General features: G+C 39.7%; 1 protein-coding gene across 1 annotated transcript in view; it reads right to left on the minus strand.

Moving 5' to 3' along the window:
- Positions 1 to 17,748, minus strand: part of ARIH1 (ariadne RBR E3 ubiquitin protein ligase 1) — a 122,763-nt gene extending 105,015 nt beyond the window's left edge. Inside the window, exon 1 of the mRNA XM_043555074.1 lies at positions 17,055 to 17,748. Coding sequence (XP_043411009.1) covers positions 17,055 to 17,423 — 369 coding nt within the window. The 5' untranslated portion in view covers positions 17,424 to 17,748. The remainder of the gene's footprint in view (positions 1 to 17,054) is intronic.
- Positions 17,749 to 17,971: the final 223 nt, after the last annotated feature.

Below are 17,971 nucleotides of genomic sequence, written 5' to 3' on the forward strand. Positions count from 1 at the left end.
AGGGAGGCAGATAGATGTAAAAGGTAAGTACAGATTTGGCAGAACATGGTGACAGGAAGCTGTATAGTAGTTTCAGGAATAGTAAAATCTAAGAACAAGTTCAAGATAGTGGCATTGGAGCAGATGGAAAGGAGGCTTTGGTCTTTTAGCTTCCTATCTTGAAAGAATTCACACTAATGATGTTTTGCCACTTGTACCTGCATTTCGTAACTGGAAAAGAACTTTGGAAATCATCAAATCCAAATCTTTTCTTTTACAGGGGCAGATTCAGAGTAGGGCCTGATTTAGTCTAAGGTCACACAGTAGTATATACAGGATGAGACTCTAGTCCTAGATTATAAAGTAGAAGAGTTTTATGAAATGTGAATTAAACAGACAAAATGATTGTTATGTACTTAAGAGTTTTATAAATACTTGTTGTCTCACATATGGAAGAAGATTTTAAATACTGATTTTGGTAAATCTACCGTATTACACAAAAGAAGGCTGGCTGCTCTATACCCAGTTTGGAGGGCTTTCAAGTCTACTTTTAATTACTCATTAAATGTAACTTTTTTTTTTTCTTAATTCTCATGATCCTGGAACTAAAATCTAGCCGTATAGCCATATCCCTATATCTTACCCTTCCTGTCTTCCACATGGTATCTGTGGTAACTAGCCTCCAAGATGGCCTCAAATGATCTTTATGTCCTGCTATTTGTTCAGACCCCTCCCACACTGGGTTCTAAGGCTAGATCATAGAAGACTTACAGTATCTGTCTTGCTACTTTGATTACTTGTTCTGAAAGAGTGATCATAAGTAGCCCTATAGAGAGGCCCGTGTATAAAGAACTGAGACCTCCTACCAATAGTCAGTGAATAAGCCATCTTGAAAGCACTTCTTCAGCACAAACCAAGCCTGAAGCTTCAGCTGACAAGATGATTACAACCTCATCAGAGACCCTGAGCCAGACCATCCAGTTCAGCAACTCAAAACTATCAGATAATAAATGTTTGGGGTAATTTGTTATACAGCAATTGATAACTAATATAAGTGACTCATCTAAAATCAATTAGCTATAATGAAAAATCATTAAAATTTTTTTAATGTTTATTTTTGAGAGACAGAGAGAGACAGAATGGGGGACGGGCAGAGAGTGCAAGAGAGAGACACAGAATCTGAAGCAGGCTCCAGGCTCTGAGCTATCAGCACAGAGCCCGACGACGCAGGGCTCAAACTCAGGAACCGTGAGATCATAACCTGAGCCGAAGTCAGATGCTTAACCATCTGAGCCACCCAGGTGCCCCTGAAAAATCATTTTAGTATTGTAAAGTTTTACTACACAAAACAAAGAAAAGAGACTACAAGAATTTGGCTCGAAATATCCAACTAAAATCTGAAAAAAGTTTAGTACAGCAGAAAGTTAAGACCCAGTTTCAACGGCCTCTACCAGTCTGACAGAAACCCATTTCTCAGCTTAACTTCGAACTACTCATCTGTATAATGGAAATAATACCATTTCCCTGGGATTTGTAACAAATTAATACAGGTGAAAACACCTAATATATTCTACAAATATCAGCTGTTACCACTTTTGTCTGTGAGTCTCCTCTTACATAAAAACTAGTAAGTCAGATCTTTTTTCCATCCCATTCTGTTACTTTCCCAAATCTCAGATTCCTTACTCTAATCTTTAAACTGTCATACTTTCTGGCTGGAATCCAAATTCAAAGTGCATTCTGCAGTCCACAAAGTGGCTGCCTGCTCCCATGGAATGCATGCTTCAAAAATCCTCAAGACAGGGGCACCTGGGTGGCTCAGTCAGTTAAGCGTCTGACGTCAGCTCAGGCCATCATGTACCCATGAGTTCAAGCCCCACGTCAGGCTCTGTGCTGACAGCTCAGAGCCTGGAGCCTACTCTGATTCTATGTCTTCCTCTTTCTCTGTCAATCTCCTGCTCGTGATCGGTTTGCCTCTCAAAAATAAATAAACTTAAAAAAAAATTTTTTTTTAAAGAATATTCATTGAGTTTTAAAATACTTATTGTTCCCCTTCTAGGGAGGAGAGAGTAGCTAAGAGGTAAACCAGTATTGCCATCTGAACTGGAAAACCCAGATAATGTCCAGAAATCATTCATCTGAAAGCAGTAGAGAGCTAATGAGACAACTAGAGGAACTAGGGATCTTACAAATGCAGTGGGTTTTACCTGGGAGCCCATATCAATTCTGAAAGCAAGACCAATAATCTACCACAAAGGGCTACTAATGGGAGGCCGAATAGTGCTTCACCCTGCCAAGATGTTCATATCCTAATACCTGGCAACCTATGAATGTTAAATTACATGGCGAGGGGAAATTAATTAATGTTGCAGATGGAACTAAAATTGATAATCAGCTGACCTAAAAATAAAGAGATTATCCTAGATTATTCAGGTCAACCCAAAATAATCAAAGTCACATTCAAACTGAAAGAAGTGTAGGGAGCCTGAGCATGCAACTCTCGTTCTCAGATCCTAAGTTCAAGCCCCATGTTGGGTGTACAGCTTAGTTAAAATAAATAAAAATAAAATAAAAATAAAGTGAAAGAAGGAGGCAAAGCAGAAGTGTGAGAGAGATTTGAAGATGCTATGCTGCTGGCTTTGTAGATCAAGTAAGGGGCCACAAGCTAAGGAATGCAGGTAGCCTCCAGAAGTGACAAAGTGGGTGAGAAAGCCCAGTGAGATTCACTTTGGACTTCTGACTCTCAGAACTACAGAATAATGAATTTGTGTTTTAATGCATTAAGTTTGTGGTAAATTATGGCAAAAAAAGGAAACTAACACTGAGACTTGAGGGGGTTGTCTCAAGAAATGGAGGAATGATTGGTCTTTCCCTTAAGGCATCTGCTCAATCATTGGACTAAAAATGGGGCCAAGACTAAAAATCTAATGTTAAAGTCTCTGAAAACCAAAGTGGTGCTTCCAGCAGTCTAGGGAGTCGATGATTAAAGTCTGAGATCCCTAGGAGAGGGACTGCTGAGAATACAGCAGGTTCTTAGTTGAAGGGCCAGAGGCAGATCAGAGAGAGACTGAAACTGAACAGGGCTAAAACTCAGCCTGACTGGATTAAGACCATTCACTCTACCCACTGAACAGAAGAAAGAATGAAAATCCTCTGTGGAGAATCTATCATCATCCAGAATCCCTAAAATACTTTATACACAACATACAGCATGAAATCAAAAGTATGTCAAATGACATGAACACATGATCGAAAACTAAGAGAAAAAAAATATATGTGAAGAAACTAACAGTTACTGGAGTTGGCTGACAAAACTTGTAAGAATAAATGATTAATATGCTAGAGAAAACAGATGAAAAGAAGTCACCATAAAATTAGCATCTACAGAAAAGAATCAAATGGAAACTCTAGAATTAAAAAATACATCAGAGGGGTACCTGGGTGGATCAGTCAGTTGAGTATCCATCCGGCTCTTGATTTCAGCTCAGGTCATGATGCCAGCCAGGGTCGTGGGATCATGCCCCACATCTGGCTCCATGCTGAGCGTGGAGCCTGCTTAAGATACATTCTCATTCCCTCCCTCTCTCTCTTGGTATTCACCTTCAAATGCCCTCTCTGCAAGGAGAGCTTTCATACCATTCTTACTTTCTTACACTCTAATAAGCCTTTACCTGCTGCTTAAAAAAATTATTTCTCTTTCTCTCCCCCCGCCTTTTCTGCTCATGCTCTCTCTCTAAAATAAAATAAATTTAAAAAAATACAAACAAATTAAGAATTGGATCAAGAAGGCGTGTGGGTGGCTTAGCCCGTAAAGCGTCATAGTCTCATGATTCATGGGTTCGAGTCCCGCATTGAGCTCTCTACTGTCAGCTCAGAGCCTGCTTCGAATCCTCTGTCTCCCTCTCTCTCTGCCCCTCCCCGACTCACGTGCACCCTCACTCTCTCTCTCAAAAATAAATAAACATTAAAAAAAAAAATCAGATCAGGAAAAGACAGATTTAGAGACCCAGAAGATAAATCAATAGAAATTACCTAATCTGAAACAGAGAAAAGAGGATGTAAGATACACAAAAGAGCACTAAACACATATGGCACATAACAAAAAGCTCTAAGCTAAGTGTAACTGAAGTTTCAGAAGGAAAGGGGATGAAGGCAGAGCTGAGAATTTCCAGAACTGATAAAAGACATCACCTCCACAGATCTGAAAGGATCTGAAAACCCAAAGTGAGATAATAACAAAGAAAACCACTAGACAAAGTAAAAAGTCCCTCAAACACTCAAAGACTTCATTAAGCCTTCTCCCACCACAAACAATGGAAGCCAGAAAACAACAGATACTGAAAGAAAACAACTACAACCTAAAATTATATACATAACAAAATATTCTTTGAAGTAGAATTGAAATAAAAGTACATAAAAAAATATTTACTAAGTACCTAATATGTGTCAGGTACTGTTGTGGGCATGGGGACTGCAGCAATGAATAAAGCAAAGTCCTGCTCTCACATGGCTTTCATTCTAATGTAAAAAATCAGAATATAAACAAACTAACAATTGGGATGTGTCAAGTGGTATCTCTACCCTCTTCCTTGAAAAAATTAAGCCTCTCATCCCATTTCCAACATCTTTCCCGTACTAGTCATATCTTATGGTTCATATTTCCTAGATTTTATTTAACTATAGAGGCTAATATTTCTGTTAATACCACTCAGAGCATCTACCATAGCTTATAAATAAAAGTTTCAGATCAGTAATAACTTGTAATTTATAAACTACTGCTAATTAATAATAAATTCAAGTAGCGTGGTTAGTCATAGTTCTGTTTGAAGGCCAACATGACTTTTTCTTAACAACTCAGAAATATTTCATAATACCAGAGCAACAATTCTCAATCTGTTTGGTCTCAGAACTCCCTCTCACCTTAAAAATTATTGAGGATGCCAAAGAGTTTTGTTTATGTGGGTTATAACTATAAACATTTACCACACTAGCTACTAAAACAAAATTTTTAAAATATTTACTAACTCATTAAGATAACAGAAATAGATCCCAGTATAGATTAACACAAAAAAACACTTTTATGAAAATAAATATATGCTCTGACACAAAAAAGCTGGGGTGAGAAGAGTGCACTATTTCACAAGTTTGAAAGTGTTCAATATCTGGCTAAATAGAAAATAGCTGGGTTCTCATATCTGCTACTGCATTGTCTCTTGCATATGCTGTTTTATTTGAAGAATAAAAAAGATGTGGCTTCATAAAGTAAGTATTTTGAAAAAAAAGAGGAGCACTTGGGGCTCCTGGCTGGCTCAGTTGGTACAGCACGTGACTCTTGATTTCGGGATTGTAAGTTCGAACCCCACATTGAGTGTACAGATTACTCAAAAAAATAAAATAAAAAGGAGCACTTTCATAGGCTTTTCAGTTAATTATGGATATTCTTTTTGATATTAAGCCAAAATTCAAAAAGTAGCTCTTTTTTTTTTTTAAGTTTATTTATTTATTTTGAGAGAGTGTGAGGGGGCAGGCAGAGAGAGAGAGAGGGAGGGAGAGAGAGAATTCCAAGCAGGCGTCACACTCTCAGAGCAAAGCCCAATGCGGGCTCAATCCCATGAACCATGAGATCATGACCTGAGCCAAAATCAAGAGCCCCACCCAGAGCCCCCAGGCACCCCCAAAACATGGTTGTTTCTTAAAGGCTGGTCACAAGGTAGAATCTGAAACCATGTCAAAGAACTTTTCATACTCTTATATTAAAATCTGGTGATCTTGTACTCTTAATGGACCACTTACCAAGGCATGGTTGTGAAGTATTGTAATTGGTCAATGGAAAATTGGTCATTTGGAAAATATTGATTCATTATGTTAATTACATGGATCTTCCAAATATTGATATATTTTATTACACAGTATTTCATCAGAACTTTTTAAGTATTAGAAAACTCAGTCTCACAGTGGCAAACATAAGTGTTCCAAAATTCTAATTTTCACTTACAAACTTAAAAAATGTTATCATTGGCAATATAATGTAAGCAGTCTTCCTTTAAATAACAGGTGTACTTCATTCATTTGGAGAAACATTTACCATATGTTTGCCATTTGTCTAAATAACTAGTCATTATTTCAAGAAAAAAATGGTGTGCCATCAAACACGCGACTTGTACAGCTCACAAAACTGCACAAAAGTGTATCTTCAAGACAACTTCTGTAACTTTAGTATGCTCAAGTGCTTCATGCGTATCCAATTTTGCCACCTAAGCTACAAAAAAGATGTGTACTTAAAGGATAAAATATAAAACTAATAACTTTTACTACTTCATCCAGAACAAATGAAAAACTCTTTTTTACTGTGTGTACAGGTGAAGATAACAATAACTACTAGTATTTTGGGGTGCCACTTATTTTATGTGCTAGCATTCCCAAGGTTTTTACCTACCCACTGCTTTCTGCACCATCAGCACAGAAGTCAACACATTAAACAAGGCAAAAGTCTTAGTATTATCATACAATGGTTTTGCTCTCATGGACCATACTTTGAGAACTACAGCATTAGTGGCTCAATTTTTTTAAATCACTGTCAGTTCATATAAAGTGGCAGGGAACAACATGCAAATAATAAACTTTAAAAGTGTTGCTATATATTCAGAGGCCTTAAAAAGTTTGTCCTCTTGGAATTTAAACATTTTTTTCTTACTTCTTACACTATCACTGTGGCATTATCTACAAATCATAAAGTAATTTATTAGTGCCAAAAGAAATCTTATCTGGCTCCCTTTGGTTTACAGATAAGGAAACTGAGGAAGCGAGCGTTTACTAGGTAGGGACAAACCAAGTATTTACTGAGTTTCTACGATGGCAAAGACTGCTGGTGTGCCACACGCTACGGATGAAGAAGATTCAGCTCTCACACTCAAAACCCTCATACCTAGCTAGCTGAAGAGGCTTAAGTATTGGGATGGCTATATTACAACCTCACATAGGCTGTAGCAACATCCCCATGAAATGCTATGCAAACATAGACACGGAAGCACTAGAAAGGTATCGAAGGAGGACATGGTAAGAAATCTGGTAATATCTGAGCAGGGTCTGAATAGAAGCACAACAAGCAGTTAAGAGAAGAAAGAGTATCAGAAGAGGGAGGAGAATGAGCAAATTTAAGAAAACATAAATATGTATTACATATTAAGAAATTATAACCTCAACAAAGAGCAGTAAGAAGAAAGAGAAATTATAAATAGTGCAGTTGGGGGTGGTAGAAGAATCAGGAACAATAGCAGCTGACACTGAGAGAAATCAGCTGACATCAAGATGGGGAAGCCGTGAATGCCATATTAAGGAATCTGGACTAGACTTATAATAGTAGGGGAGGGAAGGGGTGGACGAGGAAGTTTTTTTTAAGCAAGAAAATGACTACTATATTTGTATTTGGTAATATGACATAAACTAGAAGCCTGGAGACAGTGAGGCAAAAAGAGGCCCTAGATTAGGATTAGTTAGTATAACAATTAGGAATAACTTAAAACAAATTTCAGGGACGCCTGGGTGGCTCAGTTGGTTAAGCATCCAACTTTGGTTCAGGTCATGATCTTGCGGTTCGTGGGTTCAAGCCCCGCATTGGGCTCTGTGCTGCCGGCTCAGAGCCTGGAGCCTGTTTCAGAGTCAGCCTCTCCCTCTCTCTCTACTCCTCCCCTGCTTGCACTCTGTCTCTCTCTCTCAAAATAAATACACATTAAAAAAACACACTACAACAAATTTTAGAGGTAACTTGATTAGGTTACTTAATTGGGTATGTGAAACGCAGAAAAAAAAAATTAAGGGTGACTCTCAAATTTCAAGAACGGTTCATTTGTAAATCAGTCAAAGAAAGAAGAGCCTTAAGGAGAGAATGCAGTAAATTTGGGTTTCAAATGGGTTTCAGAGAAATACCTGTTCAAAATGTCACAAATGTCAACTCAAGTGCCCACGTTACAGATTTTGACTTGTAAATACTTGCTAAGAATCAGAAAATACTTCTCAGTCTCTAGCTTATACTCAATCCCTAAAAAAAAATGTACAATTTTGATTAAGAGGAAGGATATATTACCAAGTAATTAGAGCCTGTTAATATTTGAATTAGAAGTATGACAGTTTCAAAGGAGATAGCAGAACAAGCCTGGGGAGAAGTGTCTGAGATTATAGCTATTCTTAGCTTTGTCTAAACAAATGTCTTAGTTATAAGGAAATGTTACCTAATACTTCATTATCTGCTGTACTTTTTGCCAAAATGTATTAAGTGTCAGGTCACTTGTGACACTTCCTTTAAATGGAACACAGCAAAAATGAAAAATGCTATTGAACAATGTTTACATTAAGAAAAAAAAATTTACACAAGTGCCTGGGTGACTCACTTGGTTAAGCCTCTGACTCTTGGTTTTGGCTCAAGTCATGATCTCATCATTTGTGGGTTCAAGCCCGGCATTAGGCTCCAAACTGACAGTGCAAAGCCTGCTTCAGATTCTCTCTCTCCTCTGCTCTCAGTCCCTCCCCCAATCGTGTTGTCTCTCTCTCTCAAAATAAATAAATAAACTTAAACACACACACACACACACACACACACACAATTCCTAGTACAGTATTTGGCATTTCTCATTCAAATCCTTACAACCTTTTGATCTTAATACTAGCATTCTCATTTTTAGAAATGAAAAAAGTAGAGCTCTGAAAAGTTAATCTACCAGAGCAGCTAACTCAGTAAGAATTTCTTAAACTGCCTTTTGAGATACAAACTATCCATCTGTTTAATGCAAATACCAATTGGGCACCTTATACGCACCAAGATACATCAGAAATGAGACATTACTCAATATAAAGCTAGATGACCCCCTATCGCTGAGTAAATGAAAATTTAGGAATAAAGCAAAAATTTAGAATCTCACATATGATTGTAGAAACCTACTGACTCTATGATGTGCTATTTTTCTTAGAATTGAAGACACAACAGTGGCCCACATTTTAACTCATTTGGGGAGTTTTGTTTTGCTGTTTTAAATATATTAAGTTTTTTAAAACACGGGGGACAAAAAAAGGCAAAAACTGTCACTACTATCTCTATAGGCCCCAAGGGATACAGCTATCCCAAATTAGGAGCCTCTGATTATAAATCATTCTTTCACAAGTGATCATCAAACGTCAGCCCAAATAAATTCTCATTCTTGTATTTATTCCATCATTTAATGGGAATAATTAAACTATTTAACAAAGCTATACAGTAACAGTATGATAACATACAAAGGATGACCTATATATTGTTAAGGTCTTAGCAAAATTATGGCCTGCAACACTACCTATTAGAAGAAAGAGTCTAGGGGTGTCTCGGTGGCTCAGTTAAGTGTTTGACTTCGGCTCAGGTCATGATCTCGTGGTTCATGGGTTCGTGCCCCACATCGGGCTCTGTGCTGACAGCTCAGAGCCTGGAGCCTGCTTTGGATTCTGTGTCTCCCTCTCTCTCTGCCCTCCCCCTGCTAGCACTCTATCTCCCTCTCACTCAAAAATAAACATTAAAAAAACAAAGAAAATAGATAAATAAGAGTCTAAAGAAAATAGAAAAGCAGGCAATGTACATTATCAAAAATATAGGTTCATTGTTGTACTAGGAACAATGAAAGAGGGACAGATTAACTTCAAGGAAGAAAAGCTTCCAAAACAATAATTACATTAAGAAAAAAAAATTTATCCAAAGGGTGATCCTAGGAACCATAGGTAAAAGTTACAACAGCAGCAAGCAGACTTTAATTTCATTTAAAAACAAAATCAGGAGTTAAATTTGGAATAGGCTACATCACAAAACAGTTCACTGTCACTTAATTTGTAGCTAAAGCAGAGATCAGAATATTACAGAGACGAAATGGACATGAACAGGGGCTCTCAACCCTGGGTGTGCATTAAAGGAAATCCAGGAAGGGGGGTGGGAGGGTGGGTGATGGGTATTGAGGAGGGCACCTTTAGGTATGAGCACTGGGTGTTGTATGGAAACCAATTTGACAATAAATTTCATATATTGAAAAAAAAAGTAAAAGAAACATTAAAAAAAAAAAAAAAGTAATACAGGGAATATTAATCACAGTGTCTGGTCCAAACTCCCAGAGACCCATCTGCTTAGTCTGGGGTGGGGCCTGAGTGCCTGCATTTAAAAAAAATCTCAGGGAGAGACCCCTGGGTGGCTCAGTTGGTTAAACATCAGACTTAGGCTCAGGTCATGATCTCTAGGTTTGTGAGCTAGAGCTAGAGCTCTGTGTCAGGCTCTTTGCTGACACCTAGGAGCCTGGAGCTTGCTTCAGATTTTGTGTCTCCCTCTCACTGCCCCTCCCTCGCTCAATCTGTGTGTGTATCTCTCTTTCTCTCTCTCTCAAATAATAAATAAATAAATAAATAAATAAATTTTTAAAAGTCTCAGGGAAAGAAATCTGAATACTGTGTCAATGTCAATCTACTGGTTGTAACATTATGATATAGTTTTGCAAGATGTTACTGCAAAAAATCAATAAAGTGTACATGGGATCGGTCTGTATTATTTCCTGCAATTGAAATTAAAAGTGTGAAAAAATCCCCAGATGATCCCACTATGTAGGTAAAGCCAAAAAAAAAAAAAAAAAAAAAAAAAAAAAATTGGTGGACTGAAGAATCTCAAATTCCTGCTAATTCTAAGAGACTGGAAACTATTCTTTTAAATCTTAGCCATTGAAAAGTAATTAGGAATGTTTATCATTTAAAGATACAATACTGCTCTCTAAAGAGCCAAATACAAACAATTTCTAGTTAATCCAAAATAAAAAATCCAAACTACTATGCCCTCCCATTTGTATATAAATTGACCGGACAGATAAGCATTATACATGGTTGTCATTCACCTCTTGACTAAGCCAAATATAGATACACAAGATGGTAGAACTTCTAAGATGGCCCCAGAGATACCCACCTCTTGGTCTTCACACTTTTGTGTAATCCCCTCCTGAACATGTGGATACAGTTATTCACTTACAAGTAAAATATAACAAAGTGATGAGATATCAATTCTAAGATGAAGTTATAAAAAGATTGTGGCTTCCATCTTGGGAGGCTCTCAGTCAGACTCTTCATTCTGAGGGAAGGAAACTGTGTTATAGCCCCTTTCTGGAGAAGACCACATGGCAAGGAACTTAGGTCTCTGGCCAACAACCAGCCAGTGAAAACCTGAGGCCTGACAATAGCCACATGAGTGAGCATCGAAGGGGATCCTCCCCAAGTCAAGCCTTGAGAACTGCAATTCAGCTGATACCTTGGTTGCAGCCCTTAACAGAGACCCTGAGCCAGAGGCACCCAGCTCAGCTGTACCCAGAATCATGACTCACAGAAACTGTGAGATAACAAGCGTTGTTCTCAAGCCACTAAGTTTTGGGGTTAAAGATAACTAATACATACAGCTACCACAGGTCAAACCCAAAATAAAGGAATCTAACCTGATGGCTTCTGCCTACCTTTCTTCAGATTATCAAACCTCCCAGCTTCTGCAACATTATCACCCACAGTTGTTAAACTCTGTTCCACTTTAGCAGACCTCACCATTATCCTGACACCCTCCTCCTTCTCACTTCATTCAATTTCTTAAAATGGCTTCCTATCCCTCTTTCCTAGCTATCCAAATCCTAGCCATCTTCCAGATAACACCCACAGATGTCTCTTCCATGAATATCTATTACTACCCAGTTAGCACAACTTACTGACCTAACACTTGATTAAACAACTTACTGACCTAATAGCTTTGAGTGTCTAAATTCAAAGAGATCATCAACTCCTTGAGAATGTCTTCTCATATGTTCAACATTTAGTACAGTATTAAACAGAAGCATTTACAGTATTCAAAACCTTAAATCCTTTCCAACGTATTAAATAAGGAATCTCAGTTACGTTTGTAAGAAAGAAAGAAAGAAAGAAAGAAAGAAAGAAAGAAAGAAAGAAAGAAAGAATAAAACCCAGGGGGTAAGGAAAGGTGGAAGGAAAACCAAGGGTTCTAATCTAGAATGTTAAGAGGCCACTAGTTTGGTATGCATGTTTGAAATAACTGAGTAAAGACCACTTCAGGGGCGCCTGGGTGGCTCAGTCAGTTAAGTGTCTGACTTCAGCTCAGGTGATGATCTCGCGATTTGAGAGTTTGAGCCCCACATCCCAGGCTCTGTGCTGACAGCTCAGAGCCTGGAGCCTGCTTCAGATTCTGTGTCTCCCTCTCTCTCCGCACCTCCCCTGGCTTGTGCTCTGTCTTTCTGCCTCCCTCTCTCTCTCTCTCTCTCTCTCTCTCTCTCTCACAAAAAAAAAAAAAAAAAAAAAAGACCACTTTATCTGAAGGATAGCAGTAACGATGACAAATCCCCTCCCATTTGATTAGCCCAGTAAGTGTTTGTCCATGCTCTTGAAATTTTCCTTTTATTAGTTTCTTAAACAATTTGCCTTCCATCATTAACTCACTTCTGTAGTATATTCCAACTAGATCAGTGGTTCTCAAACTTTGGCTTGCATCGGCATCACCTGAAATGTTCATTTAAACAGACTGCTGGACACCACCCCTCCCGCCAGTTTTATTCACAGGACTACTGCCATAAGTGACTTAATAAGAATTAATGTAATTTAAAACCTACAGCTCAAGTAAGTTCAAGGAGATTAGCTGGGAAAAAATAGTTCAAGTTCAAGAGAAATAAACCAAACACCTTAATAGCTTCAAGATACACACAGTCGCCCCTTCCTCTCCCTCTTCCACCATTCAAATAGTTAAACAATTTAAGTTCATCTCGATAATATGCACACTTGAATTCATTTCTTGGAAACAATGAGCATCTCCAATTAACTGAGGTTTTACGAGGATTTTAGATAAACAAAACACCAATGTAAAAAAAAAAGGGGGCAATCTAATATTTCAACTCCCTTAATTTCCCAGATTAAAAAAAAAAAAAAAAAGCAAACAAAAACTGAAGGTTCTGATATGTAAACAAAACTTACCATCTGGAGGAAAAGTCAAGGCTAGAACTGACTCCTGAGCCAGTAAACTGAAATACACTGCTTCTCAATTTATGCTTGAAACCACACCTTAGAAGTTAATTAAGTCTTTTAATTAGATAAATACATAAATAGGTGAAATAGAATTAAAGACTTAAAATCAATATCAAAAGAAAGTTCCCCCTGAAAGGATGATATATCTGTTGTCTTTAAAACAGGTCATTTAGCATAATCTTTTAATAGCAAGACACCCACCCACCCACATCTTTATACCTTCTCTGTGACCACTCACATCCATCAGCCCATGCTCCTCTTCTGCAGCACACTCTTTAAAAGTGGTATTCCTAAGGGTACTGCCCTTCTCACTCTACTCATTCTCCCTCAATGAGTCAAAATCATGACAGTAGATGAACTATGACTATTCCAGTAGCTGAGAACTATCACTGGAGCAGCTAAAAATATATAAATGCTCAGGCTCCAACTCAGACTTAACTAATGAACAACAATCTCTGGGAATGAAGCCCAAGGACCTCTATGTTCCCCATTTCTATATGCTCCTTAGGCAAGAACCATGTCCTCTATCTACTCAACAGTGACTAGCATACATACACAAGCACAACCAACATTTGTTGAATAATGTTGTGGAAACACAAAACAGCAAGTATAAACACCTTCAACTGCAGAACTGTGTAGTGTTTAATAAATTATCAAGCTACTAGTAATTACATTAGAAAGCCACTGTTTAACTATACTAGTTAAGTAAATACAGTTGGGTAGTTAAAGGCTTTAAGTACTTCTCTATCACTGGTATAGGTTTAAAAAAATCCCTGATCTTTTCTTGAAGTCCACAAGATAATGTAGGTAGCCACAAAGGATTTAAATATAACAAGGCCAAATTAAACTATAACAAGAGAGTTACAGAAAGCTAGAAAACCAAGAGTATTCTAAAAGAAAAACTGTTAAGCTAAAACTACACTGCAGATATCTACAAATAACAGTATTAATCTCCTGTTGCCCAGAACTACTCTCCCAGAAGTAGTAATCCAATTCCCAAGGAAAAATTAGATTTGGCAATCTTTTCAAATTTCAATCTTTTTCTCCTGAAAATCCATTTTCAAATTCAATAATAACATACGTGATTTCATATTGAAAAGTAGCATTAGAGAGCAGAGGATTTAAGTTTTTTAGAATTAACAGTAAGCTCTCTAAATGTGAACTAAGTAAAACAATGGTTTTTAACTTGATAAACTTAAAACTTATGGCCACATTAAACATTTTTTTTAATTGAAAAACCTAGACAACTGATATTTAAAACTTCAGGAAATATAAAGGGATCTTATAAATCAATAAAAGAAAAAAATCCCCCCAAAGGGAGCAAAATGAGCAAAAGCAAAGGGCAATTTACAAAAGAAAAACTAACACCTAATAAACATGTTAAAAGTTCTACTTCGTGTTTTGTTTTTTTAAAGAAGGAAATTTTTTAAATGATGACTGTTTTATCCCAATCAAGCACCGACTGGTCGGGGGGAAACTAATATAACCTTTCTGAAAACAATGTGATAGGTAGTACGTATCAAATGCCTTGAAAATAACCACATCATTTGACTCAGAAATTCAATTTATCCTAAGAAAATAAAACATTCAAAGATTTATCTAGGAGGATATTACCAATGAAGTTTATAAAGCCACAAACTGGAAAATAAAGGAAGGCCAATAATAATAGATGGATTAGATAAATTACTTTAGATCTGCAATCATGTAAACACTGGAAAAAGTTATTAACAAGAGAAGTTGAGATTCCTTCTGTTTTTGTAACCTGCTTTTTTCTACTGAAAACATAGAGCATATGGTATGATTCTGTTGCTATTAAAAAATATGTATAGCTCACCCAGAGGTCTGGAGAGATAACTACAGTTTAAATTTTGGTGCATCTCTCTTGGTGTAGATCTAATCTTTTTTTTCCCCCTTGCCTAGTCAGTTTTTTCTTACAGTGTGCATGCATTACCAGTATAACTTTTTAAACCTATTAACATAAAAAACCCATACTATAACCAAAGCCTGGTTCAGAAGTATACCATTTGGAGAAAAAATGGTCTGAGATAAATCTTATTCTTTGATTTACTGATATTGTGAAATAGAAACCTAACAAGGAATAGATATTTATATATTCTGGAATTCCATTTAAGAGCATCCTTAACATGAAGTTGACTAGAGAAAAGACAGTTTTCAAAAATCAGGCATGGAAACACGGTAAAAGAAGAACGCCTAAAAAAAACCCCTAGTATTTTATAGTCCCTATTAGCTCAGTTCATCTGCGTTTATTCTCTCCTCCCTAAACTAACAAAGAAAGAATGATGTCATATGCATTAGCTACATCTCTGTTCCAGAAGTCCTATAAAGAACTTGCATGGTTTGGCCTTAGTGATTAAGACACACCTAAGAGCTGAGAAAGTTGGATGAGATTTACTACATGAAAACAAACAAGTTAAAAGGTTAAACAATAAATATCCATTATCCATGAGTTTTTTTAAGCTAATTAAAATGCCAATAAGCTAGATAAGTTTGAAAATTTTAGATTTTATATAATGCAGTTGTAAATAAAAAGAGAATTCAGGGTCTACTCTAAATTCTTTTAATTTCCTCAAAAAAAGAAGAAAGTCAATTTAGTGGCATGAGCTGTCATATTTTTAGAATCAGAAAAAGAGCAATAAAGCTTATCTTCCTTCTACATCCCTTCAATTTCCTCCTTAGACTGCAATATCTATATGAAAGTTTGAGATTTCCACAGTTCAATACTAACATTATAGATCAGATATTTTTTACTATTCCTCAAAATACGGTCTTCAAATGAGCCTGAAGACATGGTTCAATTGGAAGTGCTGCTTGCTAGACAATACTATAAAAATCTGTTAATCATGCAAACTGAACAAGCAGGCAGTGACATACTGCCAATGTGTCAGTGAATATTAGCCAACCAATTCTAAGGGAGAAAAAAAAAAAGTAATGACTGACATACAAGGCAACAGTAACTTGCTCGTATGTATAGTCCCCTTACTTGTAACTAATGTTTTCTAAAAGTTGCGCTGAATCAAGACTTCATTTTGATTCTTCGGTCATATCCCTGACCTCTCATCATAACTGTTTTTTTTTTCCCCCAAACAAATGTAAACTTTTGATTTCCTAAAGCTCAAAAATACAAAATCTGACCCACGAGGCTAAATGGGTTGTGGTTATCAACTTAAACCAAGCCTACTCACCACGAAATAAAAATTATCAGAGAGTCCAGAAGCAGAAAGTCTCTACTTTCTAACTCACAATAGAGTCTTGTCTAATATTAGACAGTAGCACTGCGTTTTGTTGTTTTAGCTGCAAAGCTGGGTATGCAATCTGCAGTAACCATTCCATCAGCTTCAAGTAAATCCTACGCTACCTCTGAAAAAGTAGCAGTTAGGTCCCAAGCAAACAGCAAAGACTAATAAAGAGATATAGGCAGAAGCCTCAACATCAGAAAAGAAGGCCCATCAGCACCTCTTCCGAGAAACAGTTCCCTTCCCCCACCTTTAAGTAGGCACTTAAGACTGCCAAGCAGATCCATTTCTTTATTAACTGGTGCCCACTTGGGGCAACCGTACACCAAACTGCTCTTAGGCCTACTCCAACCCCTTCCAAAAGTGCTCAAGCGAGCCTGAAAGCCGGGGTAACCCTCTTAGGGGCCCCGTTCTTCCTGCTCTTCTCCACCCGTCCTCCGCCCCGCCCCTGTAAGCGCTCCTCCGGCCAGAGGAAGGACACCGGGCCCAGGGACCGGCAGGAATTGCCCGCAAGAGAAGTCTCAGGCGGCCGGAGGCCTCCGCCATAGCAGGACCTGGAAAGCACCGCCCCCAGCGCACCTCCCCACACCCGGCTAACCGGCGAATGTCTGCTTTCGACACCCTCTATCCCCAGCAGAGGCAGCGGAGGAGACAGGGCCGGGAGGCAGCGGGCAAGGCTACGCAGCAGGCCCGAGCCTGCCCCTCAGGCCGCCGAATCTGCTCCCCAGTCCGGCCGGGTCAAGTCAGCGCGGCGGCCACCCTCACCTGGATGACCTCGTTGACCTCCCGGATACATTCCACCATGTGCTGCAGAATCTGCTCGGCCGTGAGCACCTCGTAGCGGTAATCCTCCTCCTGCTCGTGCCCTGGCCCGCCGCCGCCGCCACCGCCGCCACCGCCGCCGCCGGGCCCCAGAGCGCTGCCGCCGCCGCCGCCCGTCTCCCCGCACAGCAGTCCGTCCCGCTCCCCGCCGACGCCCAGCCCGGGCTCCACCAGCTCCACCTCGCCCAGATCCAGGTTATCATCGTCCGGCTCATCCTCGTCCTCGTCTTCCTCCTCCTCGGCGCCGCTGTCCTCCTCGCTGCACTCTTCGTCCTCGTCGAACTCGTAGTTGTAGCCCTCGTCCGAGTCCATGGCGCGACACGCGAGGGCCCGGCGGACGCTGGCCCTGAGGCGGGGAGAGGGCGGGGACGCCGAGGCCCCGGCTCTCGCTCCGGCTCCGGCTGATGTCCGGACGCAGGCCTGGCTCCGGCCCCGCGGGCCGCGGCTCCTCCCCGGGCGCGGCGGTTGGCGGTTGGCGGCTGGCGGCGGCGGGGAGGGCGCGGAGGAGGGAGGGAGGGAGCGAGGGGGCCGCTTGCCGCCCGCCTCAGTCAGACGCGGCTCCGCTCCGGCCTCCGAGAGAAAACAGTCCCCAGCGCCACCTCCACGGCCGCTGCTACCGCTACTGAGCCAACAAAGGGGCGTGCGTCACCGCGTCGCGCTGCGTCGTCGCGTCACTCCTCTTGGCGTCACCGCGCCCCGCCCCGCCGCCCCTGCGTGGAGTGTGGGGAGACCCCACGGCCCGGCCTGGCTATGGGAGCGCGGCGCCGCGGGAATCGCCTTCTCGGTTCAGGCTGCGGTCCCTCTGTGGACCGACACTGGTGGACCCTGTTCCGGAGGAGGCCGTGGCCTCGTCGTCACCG

The sequence above is a fragment of the Prionailurus bengalensis genome, chromosome B3 (genome assembly GCF_016509475.1).
Source record: "Prionailurus bengalensis isolate Pbe53 chromosome B3, Fcat_Pben_1.1_paternal_pri, whole genome shotgun sequence".
Taxonomy (NCBI): Eukaryota; Metazoa; Chordata; class Mammalia; order Carnivora; family Felidae; genus Prionailurus; species Prionailurus bengalensis.